The 13,623-nt window shown below is 45.0% G+C and overlaps 1 protein-coding gene across 2 annotated transcripts in view; it reads right to left on the bottom strand.

Moving 5' to 3' along the window:
• Positions 1 to 13,623, bottom strand: part of RPGR (retinitis pigmentosa GTPase regulator) — a 951,931-nt gene that overhangs the window by 603,629 nt on the left and 334,679 nt on the right. For both annotated transcript variants that reach the window (XM_069636551.1, XM_069636550.1), the window contains exon 6: positions 935 to 1,084. In XM_069636551.1, the coding sequence (XP_069492652.1) occupies positions 935 to 1,084 (150 nt within the window). The remainder of the gene's footprint in view (positions 1 to 934; positions 1,085 to 13,623) is intronic.

Here is a 13,623-nt window from a genome sequence, read left to right as displayed (position 1 = left end):
AGTAGCCCAAATCCTGGCAAAAGCAGAAATTAACCTGGATGTGGGATCCCCCATGGCATGTCTTCTAGGAGGCTTCCCAAGACCTAAGAGAGTAAACATGTGAGCAAACTTAAGGATTTAGCATATGTACTGGCAAAATGCAGAATTGCAATGGGATGGAAGGCACAAACAAGACCATCAGCGCAAGGATGGTGGAGAGATCTAGTAAAAATTGGCTAATGCCGAGACAGTGGTGTGGCAAGAAGCAAGAGAGGTGCACAGACCCAGAAGAGGGAGGGCTGGAGGCTTGGGGGCAATTGGTAGCTGCTCTATCAGTCTCGGAACAGGATGTACACCATGCATGATAGTCCTGGAGACGAGAGGACACAATACTAGAACAGGGGGTAGGAAGAAGAGTAGAAGATGCGGGGTGAAACGTAGGCCATGTCGGCAGGTGGAAGTTGTATGGGGGAGGAAATATGCATTTAACTAAATGTGTGAGACTTGTGATAATTAATGGTTTGTAAGGTTGTAGGGTTATATGTTAAAAATCAATTAAAAAAATTACAAAATTTAAAGAAATAGCCAATCTGGATTCAGAACAAGCCCACAGAGTGCCACCACTGGAGAACACCAATCACAACCTAACCAGGACTGAGCTGGCCAGGATCATGTTGCCTTAATTCACAACACTGGCCTTGATAAAGACTCCAGAGGTCGAAACACATGTCGGCTGACCACATATGGACAACATGCCTCTTTTATAAATAAAAAAGCTCAAGTGGTTTTGCACCCTAACAAGTGTGTGGATACTCATCCTTATGTAAAACAGGCGCACAGATCCGGGAAAATACACTATAAGCTGATAAGTTGCATAACATTTTTGGAAGGACAACATTCAAGAACGATGCAGAGCAATCAAACAATAAACATATATAGGAATGTTTTTTCTTACTTGTCACCAGGGCTGAGTGATAATAGCCACAGGAGACCCAGGAAATCGGCTTTTTCACATCCACCTGACGAGGAGCACTGACATTCGTTTCATTCCCTTGACCAACCTGACCTTCTGAATTGTCACCCCACATGAACAGTTTGCCATCCACTGAAAAACAAAGGCAAGAGGTTGGTATGCAAAACGCACGCTAGCCTTACTTTTTTCAAGGACATTTACAGCATTGGCAGAATGAAAGGCCATCTGTATTTTCAAAGCTTTGCATTAAGACTATTTATTACATTCAGACAAGAAGATAACATTCTAAGCTTTCCTTTGAAAGCCATCCACCAAAATCAGCCTACTATCCGATGCATGTCCTTGTATTTCTCACTGGCCCCACTCTGTCAGAAAAAGAAAAATATACAATTTTAGCAAAGGTCACATACATTTCAACTGAATGAAAACTAAAATACATAGGAATCTGGAAAACCATAACCGCTGATAAACTGCGCTAGATCTCCAAGTATAATTAACTAGACATTGGTGATGGGTTCAAAGTATAAAGCCCCACTGTTTTTGTTTAAAATTTTTTACCATTGTTATAATGGATAGAAACAGTGTGCAATGTTTCAATATAACAGTCTGAAAAGGCTAGTGTTAAAAACAATCAAAACAGCAATGTCACTATAAGCTGCAAAATATTTCCTTGAGTTAATATTTTTGCGTCATATAGACATAGCATAGTTCATCTGATTTAGTCATTACTTATACTTGCAAAAGGCCATTATATTTGCAAATAAGTTATTAATAGAAATTCATACTCACAATTTAGTAATCTTGTTATGAATAAGTGAAGAGTAAGTCGGAGTGATTATGTGTAACTTGTTTATATATTGGCAGTTGTTTTCAAACTTTAGTCAAGAATAAGTGAGGCTTATCATTGGAATTTAGTATATTACTTCAGATTTCCATTCCATGGATTCCAAACCCCTCTGTAGGGAGCCTTCTGATTTCCACACCCTACACAGATTCCAGACGCATAAAACATGCACTGATTCCCCTACATTTACTGTGTGCTGTCTAGCGTATGCACTAAAGTGGGTGTTAGGCGCATGTGCCCGTTTGCTATTGGTAGCATTATGATAGGCATCTAATTTTTTCATTCACTACATAGGAAGATTAGCGATATATCCCAAAAAATAGCCTGGATTCTATGGTTAGGTACAAGAGGTATATAATTCCGATAAATGTCGACATGTTTGATGCTGAAAACAGTGCAATGTGAACTGCAGTGCTCTACGAGGAAATGGTACACAGAACACTCATTCTAAATCATTCCCAAATCATAGTTGTCTTTTTACACCAATATCTGGTCTAAGTGCCAGGCTATTATGCAAGTCTATGCAAAAAGACATGTTCTCGTTTTAAATGAGAGAGAAAATACGTTGTGCATTAAAACAGAGAACTTCAGCTCAACTTAAACCTTTATGTTTTGTGCACAACACCGATGAATCTAGCATTAACAACAATGCCTGGCAAATACACGTAACAACTGTATTTTTTAAAGTTAAGGTGCCTTTATTACAAACTAAAAAATAAATGAACATGCAACTTTAATAGCATAAAACCAGTCATTACATGGGCTCATAATTTAAGCTAATTTAAAGGCCACCATTGCTTTGATTAATGGATGTCGGTTGTCAAGAAATGCATTCTCACTGAACAGATGCCCAAGAAGATGCATTAACTATACTAGTGACATTGAAAACATAAGTTCCTACATGCATGCACACCCGATTCATTAGGTCTCAGCTAATGGAAAAAAAACATTCAATCATTATTTTGTCAAGTTAACTGAGCGCCTAAGAACAACACATATGAAACTTAGATTGAACAGGTTCAAATGTACAGCAAAGAACTCTTTAAAATGTGTATTCCGGATTACTCATTGGAAATGCATTTTCTGCTGTATTCTTGTACTCATTTGTCCCAGTGAAAATCTGACAAGAGGTCTGAATTGAGCTTAAGTGAGCAAAAACAAAACCTATATACAAATTTTACTTATATATTGATTACACCATTATCCGCAAAATGGCAGTAGCAATACTATCCTTGAATTCAGATTACTATCAAGAAACTGAATATGTAATATTCCACATTTGAAACTTCATTTACATGTATTCACAACTTCAAAATGCAAACCCTTTATAATGTGTCTGTCCATGTGCTCCAAATAGAAACCCGTATGTTCCCATCAGAAAAAAAAACATTTTAATGTTGTTTTATTATTTTATTCCAATACAATGATTTCCTGATTAAATTCCCATTACATAGCCCATTCAAAAAAGTCCCCATGCTTCTAAATGGTTTAGTGTGAGTCATCTGTTATTTTGAAATAGAAATGTGAGTGCCTAATTTAAAGTTTCCATGTTTAACTGAAGTTGTCATTGATAGTGTTTGAACCAGAATTCCAAAGACATAACTGAACATGATAGTTTTCTTTTGCTGACCATAGTGTTTGTGTATGAATTTGATTCATTTGCTATTGAAAGCCATTGTTCAAAAATAATGATGTACTGTAAAATATTTGAGCACATTTTCTAGAATAACCATTCATATTTGCTTTAATAGTCATGGATGTTTGTGCAGGTGAAGTAAATATGATATCTGTGTCAATAATGACAACTCGCCCCTTCTACCCAGAATGGAGCCACCCCTTTTGAGGATAGGGAGGTGACCCTGCTATGCAAGACCCTCTCCATAGGGGTCTGGGCAAGTGGGACCTCACTGGGAGTGACTCCCCTCTTGGGGACAAGGACTTCCATTCCAGAGCAGAACCCCTAGTCCATACCACCTTGTCTGCCTAAGCGGATATGAAAAAGACTTTAATATCTCCTGCAACAACTATTTTCCACAAAGGTCCTTCTGTTCATGTATTGGCTACAGGCAATGCTGAACACAACCTGAATGCCATATGATATGATTATGGCATTTATAACGCGCCTACACACGTGTTTCAAGGTGCAATGAGGCAAGGGAGGGGGAACAAAGGGAAGACAGACAAGGATCTTACTAGGCCAGGTGACATTGAGATCGCGCAAGTGCAGGGGATGTGGGAGGGGAAAGGTGTGATGGGAGGAGGGAAGAGGGCAGCGCAGTACATGCAATCAAACAGTAAAGAAATAAAAAGTGCGGCCAGCTGGTGGCAAGTGCAAGGGTAAGTGCAGACATCAAGTGTCCAAGTGCTGGTAGGGGGACTGTAGGGATAAAGATATAGACCCCAAGTGCAAGGGATGCCAGGGGGCCGTGCAGGTGTGCAACTGGCAGGGAGGGCACCTGGGCCCAAGAACAGAGGGTAGCTAGGTGACCAGTGCAGTTTCTGTTTCAGCCAGGAGTTCAGCATGGGAGAGGAAGAGAGAAGGCAGAAGCAAAGAGGAAGGTCTTGAGGTGCTTCCTGAACAGGAGATGGTTCTCCTCAAGTTTCAGAGAGGCTGTTCCAGTGGGAGGCCCTAGCCAAAGAGATATCTACCACCAACTCGTTGCTTGGAGAAGCGAAGGACCCTGAGGGAGTTGGAGGCGGAGGAGCGGAGAGCTCGAGAAGATATATGCGAAGAAAGAGTTGAGGTTCTTGTGGCCCCAGGCCCCAGAAGGCCGGGTGGACAATTCAGATGGTTTTGAACTTAATCCTCGCAGCCACTGGGAGCCAGTGCAGAGATTTCAGTGCTGGAGAGATATAATCCCTGGGCTTGAGGCCAAGGACAAGCCTTGCAGCCCTGTTCTGGATGAGTTGCAGAGGGCAGAGAGTAGAAGCAGGCAGATTTAGAAAGAGGCTGTTGCAGTAGTCCAGCCTAGAGAGAACCAGAGCTCTGGAGTTAGTGAGGTTCTGGGGGAAGGAGAGGAAAGGAAGAATACCTCTGAGGAGGTGCAGTTGGTAGTGTGACTTCTTAGAGACGTCAGATGTGAGGAGAGAAGGAGAGTGTGGAGTCGAAGATGACCCTGAGGTTTTTAGCCTCAGAGATGGGAGCAGGAAGAGGGCCAAAAGAAGCCAGCCAGAGAGTGGCAGGAAAGGAGGGAGCAGGTGTGCCGATGAGGAGAATCTCCGTCTTACTGGCATTAAGGCAGAGATCGATCGTTGGTGGCACACCACTCCTGGATAGCAGACAGTCGGAGACGAGAGGAGAAGAGGTGGCAGAAGGGAGCCTGAAAACGAGCTGAGTATCATCCACATAGCACTGAAAGTTGGGGCAGAGAGCAGCAATGGGGTGGGCAAGAAGTGCCAGGTATTGGTTGAACAGCCAGTGAGAGAGATTAGACCCCTGTGGAACACCACACGTAGAGGGAGAGATAGAGGAGAGGAAGGACCCCAGTTTGACCTGGGAGGGTCAATCAGAGAGGAAAGAGGTCAGCATGCCAGGGCCTGATCAGTGATACTCAGGTTATCACAGACGGTTGAGCAGGATGGGATGGTTGACTGTGTCAAAGGCAGAAGAGAGATCAAGTAAGATGAGGACAGAGGGGGTATTAGAATAGAGGTTGGAGAGCAGGTGTTCACGGATGTTCAGGAGAGCATTTTACGTGCTTTTCGCTGCTCTGAAGCCAGACTGATGGTCAAGGAGACAACCAACAGATTCAGTGTGAAGATTAAGCTGGGAGATGGCCAGCTTTTCCAGGAGTTTGCCCAGGAAAGGAGTGATGAGATCGGGCGATAGTTAGCTGGGCAGGAGGGGTCGGCTGAGGGTTTCTTAAGAAGAGGGTGCACAAAAGAGTGCTTCAGGGGGGAAAGGAAGACTCCAGTGGCAAAGGAGTGATGCAGAAAGCAGCGAAGAAGGACAGTGTTATGTTTATTCCTGTGAAGAGTATAGGAGAGGAAACTCCTATGAAGAAAAGGGAAACTCTACACAGCGGTTAGCCATTGCATCGCACAGCATGGCTCCGTCCTTGAGGGGCGGAGCCATGCTGGGTGGCAGAGCCAGTGGCAGCACGGAGGGCAAGCAAGCGGCAAGCCGAATATCTAAGCGCTCCACCCAACTGAGGAACCGAGGTCGATAACAGACACAGAGACAAGATCCTTCGAAGGGGTTTGAGTCCTCAAGCTCCACGCACGTAGGACCATAGCTATGGAAGAAAGCTGACAAAGTTACGGGAGTCTGAGAAACCCTGACGGACAGTCATCCATTACAAGGTACACACACTGGAATTAACGGCTGTGAAAGCCATCAAGGTTACGGGAGTCTGAGAAATCCAAAGGTGCAAATATCATATGAAAGCGGAATGGAGTAAAGCATGAATATTGTGGCTAACGGCTGGGAAAGCAGAGTGTACAACTACCCTATAACAGGGGGATTGAGAAATAGATATGGACATTTTGAATTAATGTTAAGTAAGAAACAGAAGGTACAGAACTCTGGTAAAACAAGGTGAACAGCCGCCATATCTGAAACAACTTGGATAAGAGCAAATGCATTTTCTTTTTTGTTTGATTACAAGAACTCCAGGAGGAATGGAAACGTTCACAACAAGAGATAGTTTTCTGTGTTAGCCGGAGAAAGTGAACTCCAAACTTGAAACAAAGGCAGACTATCCCGTGGTATATAAAAGAAACTTTTGAAAACACAGAACAGACAAAATATAAATTGGGGAAGGTAGACACCCTGTTGAGGCTACTGTAAAAAGCCTCGCATTTCCCTTTCAGTTAGATGTTATTTTAAAGTGGTAGGGGGAGTTAGTTGGATAGGATTCAGACTGTAGAACTTTATATTGGACTTTAAAGCACACCTTTAGCTTTGTCAGGTAGCAAATTTCTCTCCTAGCGATAGGGCTAGTTAGGTGTTTGACTCTCATTTTAATAAAACCTCTTGAGAACGAATTCCAACTGTCCAAGTCCTTCTTCAGGTTTACCACATAGCCTATGTAAAAGAAAAATATCACTGAGACAAAAGTAGGCAAGAGTGTAATCATTATCATTGGGGTCTTAATTCATTTGTAGTGTTTTGAAGTAAGGTCACCAGCTTTGTGAGTTAGGGCACCAGCTGTATTTTCACCAATGCGGGCCTTGGCGGGAGGAGGGGGAGATGGCCTTGTGACTCCAAGCAATTCTCTATTCACTGGGCTGCATAATATACCCTAGGAGGGGACGGATGCTAAAGTTAGTAGCATTAATATCATTACATATTTCTATCCTCAAATTCGTATACTTCTTCATTTGTAGCAATGGAGGTTGGCAGTAGCACATGTGATACATAACATTAGTTGAACACATACTGATAATTCATAGGACAGACAGATGAATAACAAACGTGAGGTAGCGTCAGGTTGGGTCGTGTACTCAGGAGCATGGAAGCAATATGTTCGTTTTACATTTTCGTTTATAGCAAAAACTAGCTCAACACCCTTGAGGGCCGTCACACTTTTAAAACGTGTTTCACTGCATTACACACAAGTATTCTATGTATTGCTTTTCACTTTATCCTTTGTACATTAGCAGCAATCATTAGTTAGCACAAGGTGGGATCTATCGAGAGTTTTCATTAAACCTACAGGGCACATGGTGTCTTGCAGCGGGTGGGGGTCATCCTCGATTTAATAACTTTATAAGTTTCATCCCTTGCCAACAACCATTTTATCATTTACAAACAACCCTGTGAAGCGTTGGGGTTTGGTATGCGCAGTTAGCACTTCATCTGGGGGATCTGGGCAGGGGTTCATGGAGGGAGGTCATGGACACCATCTATTTTAAATGTTGGGGGTTAGATGCAGGGTCGAGGCTTGTTTGATTGGGATGTTTCTTGTTATTTTCCAGACTCTGGCTACAAGTCAGGTCACTTCTAGGGCAGTGATGTACTGCGGAAGGTAAACAATAGTGTTTGTTCTGATACTTGTTCGTGTGTGGTTGCTTGTGAGAACGGGCCTTCAGCGGATCTGCCATGGGATGAAAGCACAGGGGAAGTGCATGGCTCTCTGTGCGCCTTAAGCGGGGGCCAAGCTACAGCTTTCGCATGCAGGCTATTTTGCTTGGGCTTTGGTCAGTACATCTAAAATGGAGTCTTGGTGTTTTGAAAAAGGGCGTCCATGATACGTTACACTGCGGGTCATGTGGCCTTATGTGTCAATCAGCAGCTATCCTGCCTCCCGGGCCAGGTGCATGGGGGGGCGCTGATGAGCCACGAGCCTCACGTAGGTGGGCAATGTGGGGGAGGGGGTTCTACAGACCTATCCTCCCATACATTTCCCCCCTTTCGTTACTTAAGTAACGAATACTGTGTCATGATGCCTACCCCCGGGGAACCAGACCAGGTCCAGCAGCCCCGGGAGCAGGCATCACGTTCCCGGGGAAAGGCCCAGCGACCCCTGTTAGGGGGCATCTGGACACAGTCCTGGCGCCTTTGGCGCCAGTCTCATATGAGACTTCAGTCCTGGCGCCATAGGCGCCAGACTCATAAGGGGAAAACTTACCTGGACTTACCTGATACAGACCATGCTGCAAGGGATCCAAGCCCTCAAGAGGCCTAGAAGGGACTACTTTACCTAGGAACTCTTTTGCCACTCGGGTGTGGCGTTGGAGGAATACTTACCTGGAACTACTTTGGAGGCTATTTAAACCACGCCCGAAGAGCAGCACACGCTTCGCGTTATTCTGCATTCAGCAACGTAACGCTCACCGTGCCTGCAGCAGCATCCAGACTTCAGCCACGCCCGCCTCGAACCCGGAGCACCTAGAAACAAGGGAAAGAAGGAGAAAGGTTAGAACCAGAACACTTACCAGCTTCTTACCTGATTCCAGAGCCATCGCATTGTTGAACCAAAGGAAAGACTTTATTTTTAAAAACGTCGCATTGCCAGCAGCAGCGCAGCACTGCACTCACCGTTCCTCGCAGCATCTTCACGTTTCACTGCAGCCTCCTGCATGTTCCCGCCGCATTCCGGCACATAGGGGGAGATAAAGACAATAAGGTGAGCCAAGGGAACATATAGAGGAATACTGGTTACCACCCTAAGACCTACCTGATTTACCACCGGGGAAACCATTCCTCTCCTCGGGTCGGCGCAGCTCCCACTGCACCATCGCCGTACCCCGGCCCCTAAGGGGAAACAAAAGCACAACAGGGTGAATCAAAAGGACAATCAAGGGGAGCCACCTCCCGCCATAGACTTACCTAATTTTACCGCCGGAGGTATAACTCCTCGACTCTGGTTTTCTCCCAGCACCTGAATAAAGGAGAAGACCACAGATTACGGGATTGGATAGGAGTGATGGTCAGGCATTTGAACTCTTACGAACTGCATACTTACGGCGTCTTGCCGGGAGAGTCAAAATAGCCCGGGAACTCACCAATACCTTCGACCAGTGGAGCAACTGGTCCATCACGCGCCCCTGCGCTCGAAGCAGGATGGAGAGCTCACCCTTTCAAACCATAAGGTGAGGCTTTAGAGGGGACATCGGAGGTGGTCAGTGGGGAGAACAACAGGGGTGGGGGGAATTTACGCTCAACTCCACGCGTGGTTAATTCCCCTTTCTCCATTCACAGAAGAGTACTCCTACCGGCCAGACAAACGACACATCTCGGCCCTACGCATTACGCTGGAGGAGGCCGCAGCAGCCCAGATCAGACCGGCGCCTCTGTGGGAGTCAGGTGAGCGTAACATACTGTAACTCGCCAAACCCCTTGCGTTCCTTCTCATTGGCAACCACTTCATCCCATGCCGGTGTTCCCTTTATTGGCATCCAGGGCCTACCTACCCCTCGAAGACTCTTCCCCCCTCCTAGCATATTCCTCCGGTGTGCAAGTCATATATATGCATCCCCAATCTCCTTCCAGGTTCACCCATACCTCTGTGTACCATTCCCGTTCTCGGGGCTCCTTTATTGTGGTATGGTACAATCTGTCCACTATATCCACATCATAGTATAATGGCACCATTCCATACTTGGGTTCAGGGTCCTCACCTGTTTGTACTTGTGCTTCTTGCATGATCTGTGCTGCTCCTCTAACGTTGCCCATTGTCACCATCATCATTGCACCACTAGGCACTGCATTTGCGCAGCATCGAAGACCTAACTGGCACACACAAAAAGTCAGGAGTAAACATACCATGATGGGCATTAAAATTTTGATTGTCAGCCCCAGCCAGGATGGTACTCAGGAAAAAATGTTGTAGAACCAAGTGCTTGTGTCCGCTCCACCTTCGTTCCTCATTCGTTCCCCCAGGTTGTGCACTGCTGCAATGACGTGTGATAATGTTCCATTATCCGCATCTTCAGAAGGTACGAATGTGCAGCACGTGCTCCCGATTTTTCGGCAAACACCTCCATCCATCGCCGTTAACAGGTCTAGGACATACCTGTTCTGCATGATCATTAGCCTTAGGGCCCTTAGCTCCACCTTGATCACATTGAACCCTTCTTCAGTGTTGTTGGCCAGTTGGATCAACTCCCAGCGCGTGATCTGTAGTCATTTTGCGTTGGCCCGCGCCAGGTGAACGTTTCAGCGGAATTAAATAGGCGGTACTTGTCAGGAATCTGTGCCAACAGGTCTGAAGAGACTTTGGATATGTAGTTGGACGATCTCCGCTGCCTTGATATCACGTCTTGCGCGTTTCCTGAGGACAGGACATACAATGGCGGTTCTTCTGTTGGTTGTGTATTCTGTGCACGATGGACAGCTGGCACTCCTTTTCCTCCGTCGATATGGCTCTCCGGGATTACCATCAAAGCTGAATGCAGCGTTGCCAGAGAGCATGTGCCCCTCCAGGATTGTGGGAGGTGCAAGTATGCCGGTTTACTGCAGACTCAGTAAGTGTCCATGAATGCTGCTGTCCCTTTCTTCATGTCTGGGATAATGAGTGTCCGATTGCAGTTCTTATTTGCACCCATGTTGTTTTCCCCCTCGCCATGGAAGCACACAAAACAAGTTAATGCTATGGCCTCCGCCACATCCTACACATGCAAACTCATCAGAGCAGCTAAACCTTTTCTCTCTCCATCCGATTGCATCACACTAGCCAGGGCGTTGATCCTGTCCAAGCTGGACTATTGCAATGCACTATATGTAGGCTGTAACAAATATATCGCCAACAAAATACAGATCCTTCAAAATAATGCCCTAAGAGTGGCCCCCAGTATCCCGAAGAAAGCCCACATTTCTGACTCTAGAAGATCCGTCAACTGGCTATCCACTAAAGAAAAAATATTCCTCAAATCAGTATCCCTGACTCACAAATACCTCCACCAAGCAGGCCCTCAATACCTTATCACTAGATTCACCAGACCAACTTCCTCTCGCCCCTCTAGAATGGCCAACTCTAACCTCCTCCTGGTGCCTAGGTTTAAACGCACAATATCTGGAGGGAACAGCTTCCCAGTAAAAGCAGCACAATTCTGGAACTCCCTTCCTCTGACTTGCAGGGAGGACCTTCCCTACCGCCAATTCAGATCGAAGACCATCCATTGGCTCAAGGCTCACGACACATAACTACCGCCTGCTCTCTTGCTACCCGGATGCCCCACACCACTATTTTTGTAAATTATGTACATTTAGGTTGTCAACTGCTCGGCGCAGTTACCTTTCACGAGACAACCGGCATCTTGTATATAATATCGCTTATATTGTTCATCGCTGTAACTTATGCCTCTTCGGCGTGCATTGTTTCTTTATGATACATCCAGCACTGTAACCACAGCTGGACCTCATACCCATGTATGTAACCAAGCTTTGCAATCCTCATGATGCTTCTGGGCCTTGCTACCTCTGGGTTAGGTGCGCAATATAAATAAATAAATACTAAAATACAGTTCGTATGAAATTTCTTTTTGCAATTTAAACGGTTTTTCTATGGCGGTCACCCAGGTCAGTTTTGTGATGTGTTCCTTCCAAACTGGTGTACAGGTTTTCTCAATCCATTGCAGTTTTTCTTCCGGCAGTCCTCGTAGCACTTCGGCTTTGCATGTTATTACTTCATCTTTCCACTTACTGTGCAAAAACAATGTCCCTTTAATCACGAAAAAAGGTTCTTTTAAACATATCACTCCTTTGGTTCTCGATTAGCAGGTTTTCTCGTTTTGCAGCATTTCAAAAGATACTGTGTGTGCCTGGAAGGTGTTCTTAATTCTGCATAGAGTGAGATGAAGGAGACACTGGGCATCTGCAAGAGGCAGTTCTTTAGGCAGCAAGACCTTAGGCGTGCCGGAGGCATGAGGAATCAGGGAACAGATATAACTCTCATTAGTTGTCGGTTTAGCAGTGGAGCTCATATCCGCATACCATTTATTTGACTGATGTGGATGTCTAGGGTCTTCTATTGTGTGGAGGCCCAGGACAGAATACTTGTCATATTTTTTCCTCCCCACCTCCCTCCTTCTGCTGCTGCTTCTAAGGTGACTTTTTGCATTTTTTGCTACTTGTGGTATCATGGCCTCTCTTCCCACGCCCCCCTTTTCCCATTCATCATATAAAGCCAAGAACCTTTCTGCCATCTCTGCATTTTCTTCCTTCCTATTCATGGGGGGGGCAGTTTCAGCGGATGGCTTAACTTCTGGTGTGGGCATTGTGGCGGAAGTGTCATATAACCATGATATAACAGAGGGGAACCGATCATTTAAACCATATACATTGTATTCGGATGCATTATATGGGGGAGTTGGGCGTGCGGTCTGCCTGTTGTTGGTATCATTTGGAGGCTGTACATGGGTAGGGTTTGTATCATAACCCCATATAAGCTGAAATCCATCCCATATCAAATAGGCCCCTTCTTTAACCATTTTTGTTCTATTCCCCAGATTAGTTCCATTCCTTCCCCCCTCATTCATCTCTCTCAATAGAGATGAATGCAATAAACCAGTAGACGAAAAGGCCAAACAACATTGTAAAAAATAGAAGAGCACACACAAACAATCTGCACCCATACGAGTATCTACGTAAATCAAAGTTCTCATTAGTATTTCTAACTGCGCTAACATTATTCGTTGCGGGCTGGCCGTTCGTTGCCATGGTTACTCCTATGTTAAAACATAAAAGTGCATTAAACATACTGAAACTGTTATATTTTAGCATTTTCATTATACAGTGAAAGTTGGGGAGGGAGGGAAAGAGAGAGAGAGAGAGAGTTTTCAATATTCATAGTTCAACATTATTTACAGTTTTAATGTTCCATTAACTCATTTAGTGCAGTTTACTTTATTTTTATCATGCATTATTGTGTTCATTTGTAGGGTGTATTTGTTTTTCTCTTCTCTTCCCCTATTGTGATATTTCTGTCGTGGTTTGTACTTCTTCGTCTTGTTCTGGTGTGACACTATCATAGGCTTTTCGTACGTCTGTTAAATATATCCAATATCTCAGACCCTTCACCTTTACAGCTGTCGGTGTGCAATACACTACCTCCTACAGGCTGTGAAATCTACGCATGAAACTTCTTACGTACACCATTTCTCCTGGCATTAACTGACCTGTGCTTTTATTTCTGTGGTTCTTATTTCCTCATGTCCCTCCTGTCGTGTAAACGGTGGTGCAAGCTGTTGTGCTATCATGTGGGCTGCTCTGGTGAGTTTTGTCAGGTATTCATTGAATTCTTCACCTAAGACAGTGGCGCTTCTGTGGGCACCTGAATGTCTGTGGAGTGGAGAGTGTGTTGTGTGCATGCGCCTTCCTGTCACTATTTCGTGCGGTGACAGATGGTGGTCCTCGCTGGGCTGATTTCTCAGCTCAAACAAG

Source organism: Ambystoma mexicanum, chromosome 7p (assembly GCF_040938575.1).
Source record: "Ambystoma mexicanum isolate Mex_15411 chromosome 7p, UKY_AmexF1_1, whole genome shotgun sequence".
NCBI classification, from domain to species: Eukaryota; Metazoa; Chordata; class Amphibia; order Caudata; family Ambystomatidae; genus Ambystoma; species Ambystoma mexicanum.
This window is presented reverse-complemented; position numbering and strand designations above follow the sequence as displayed.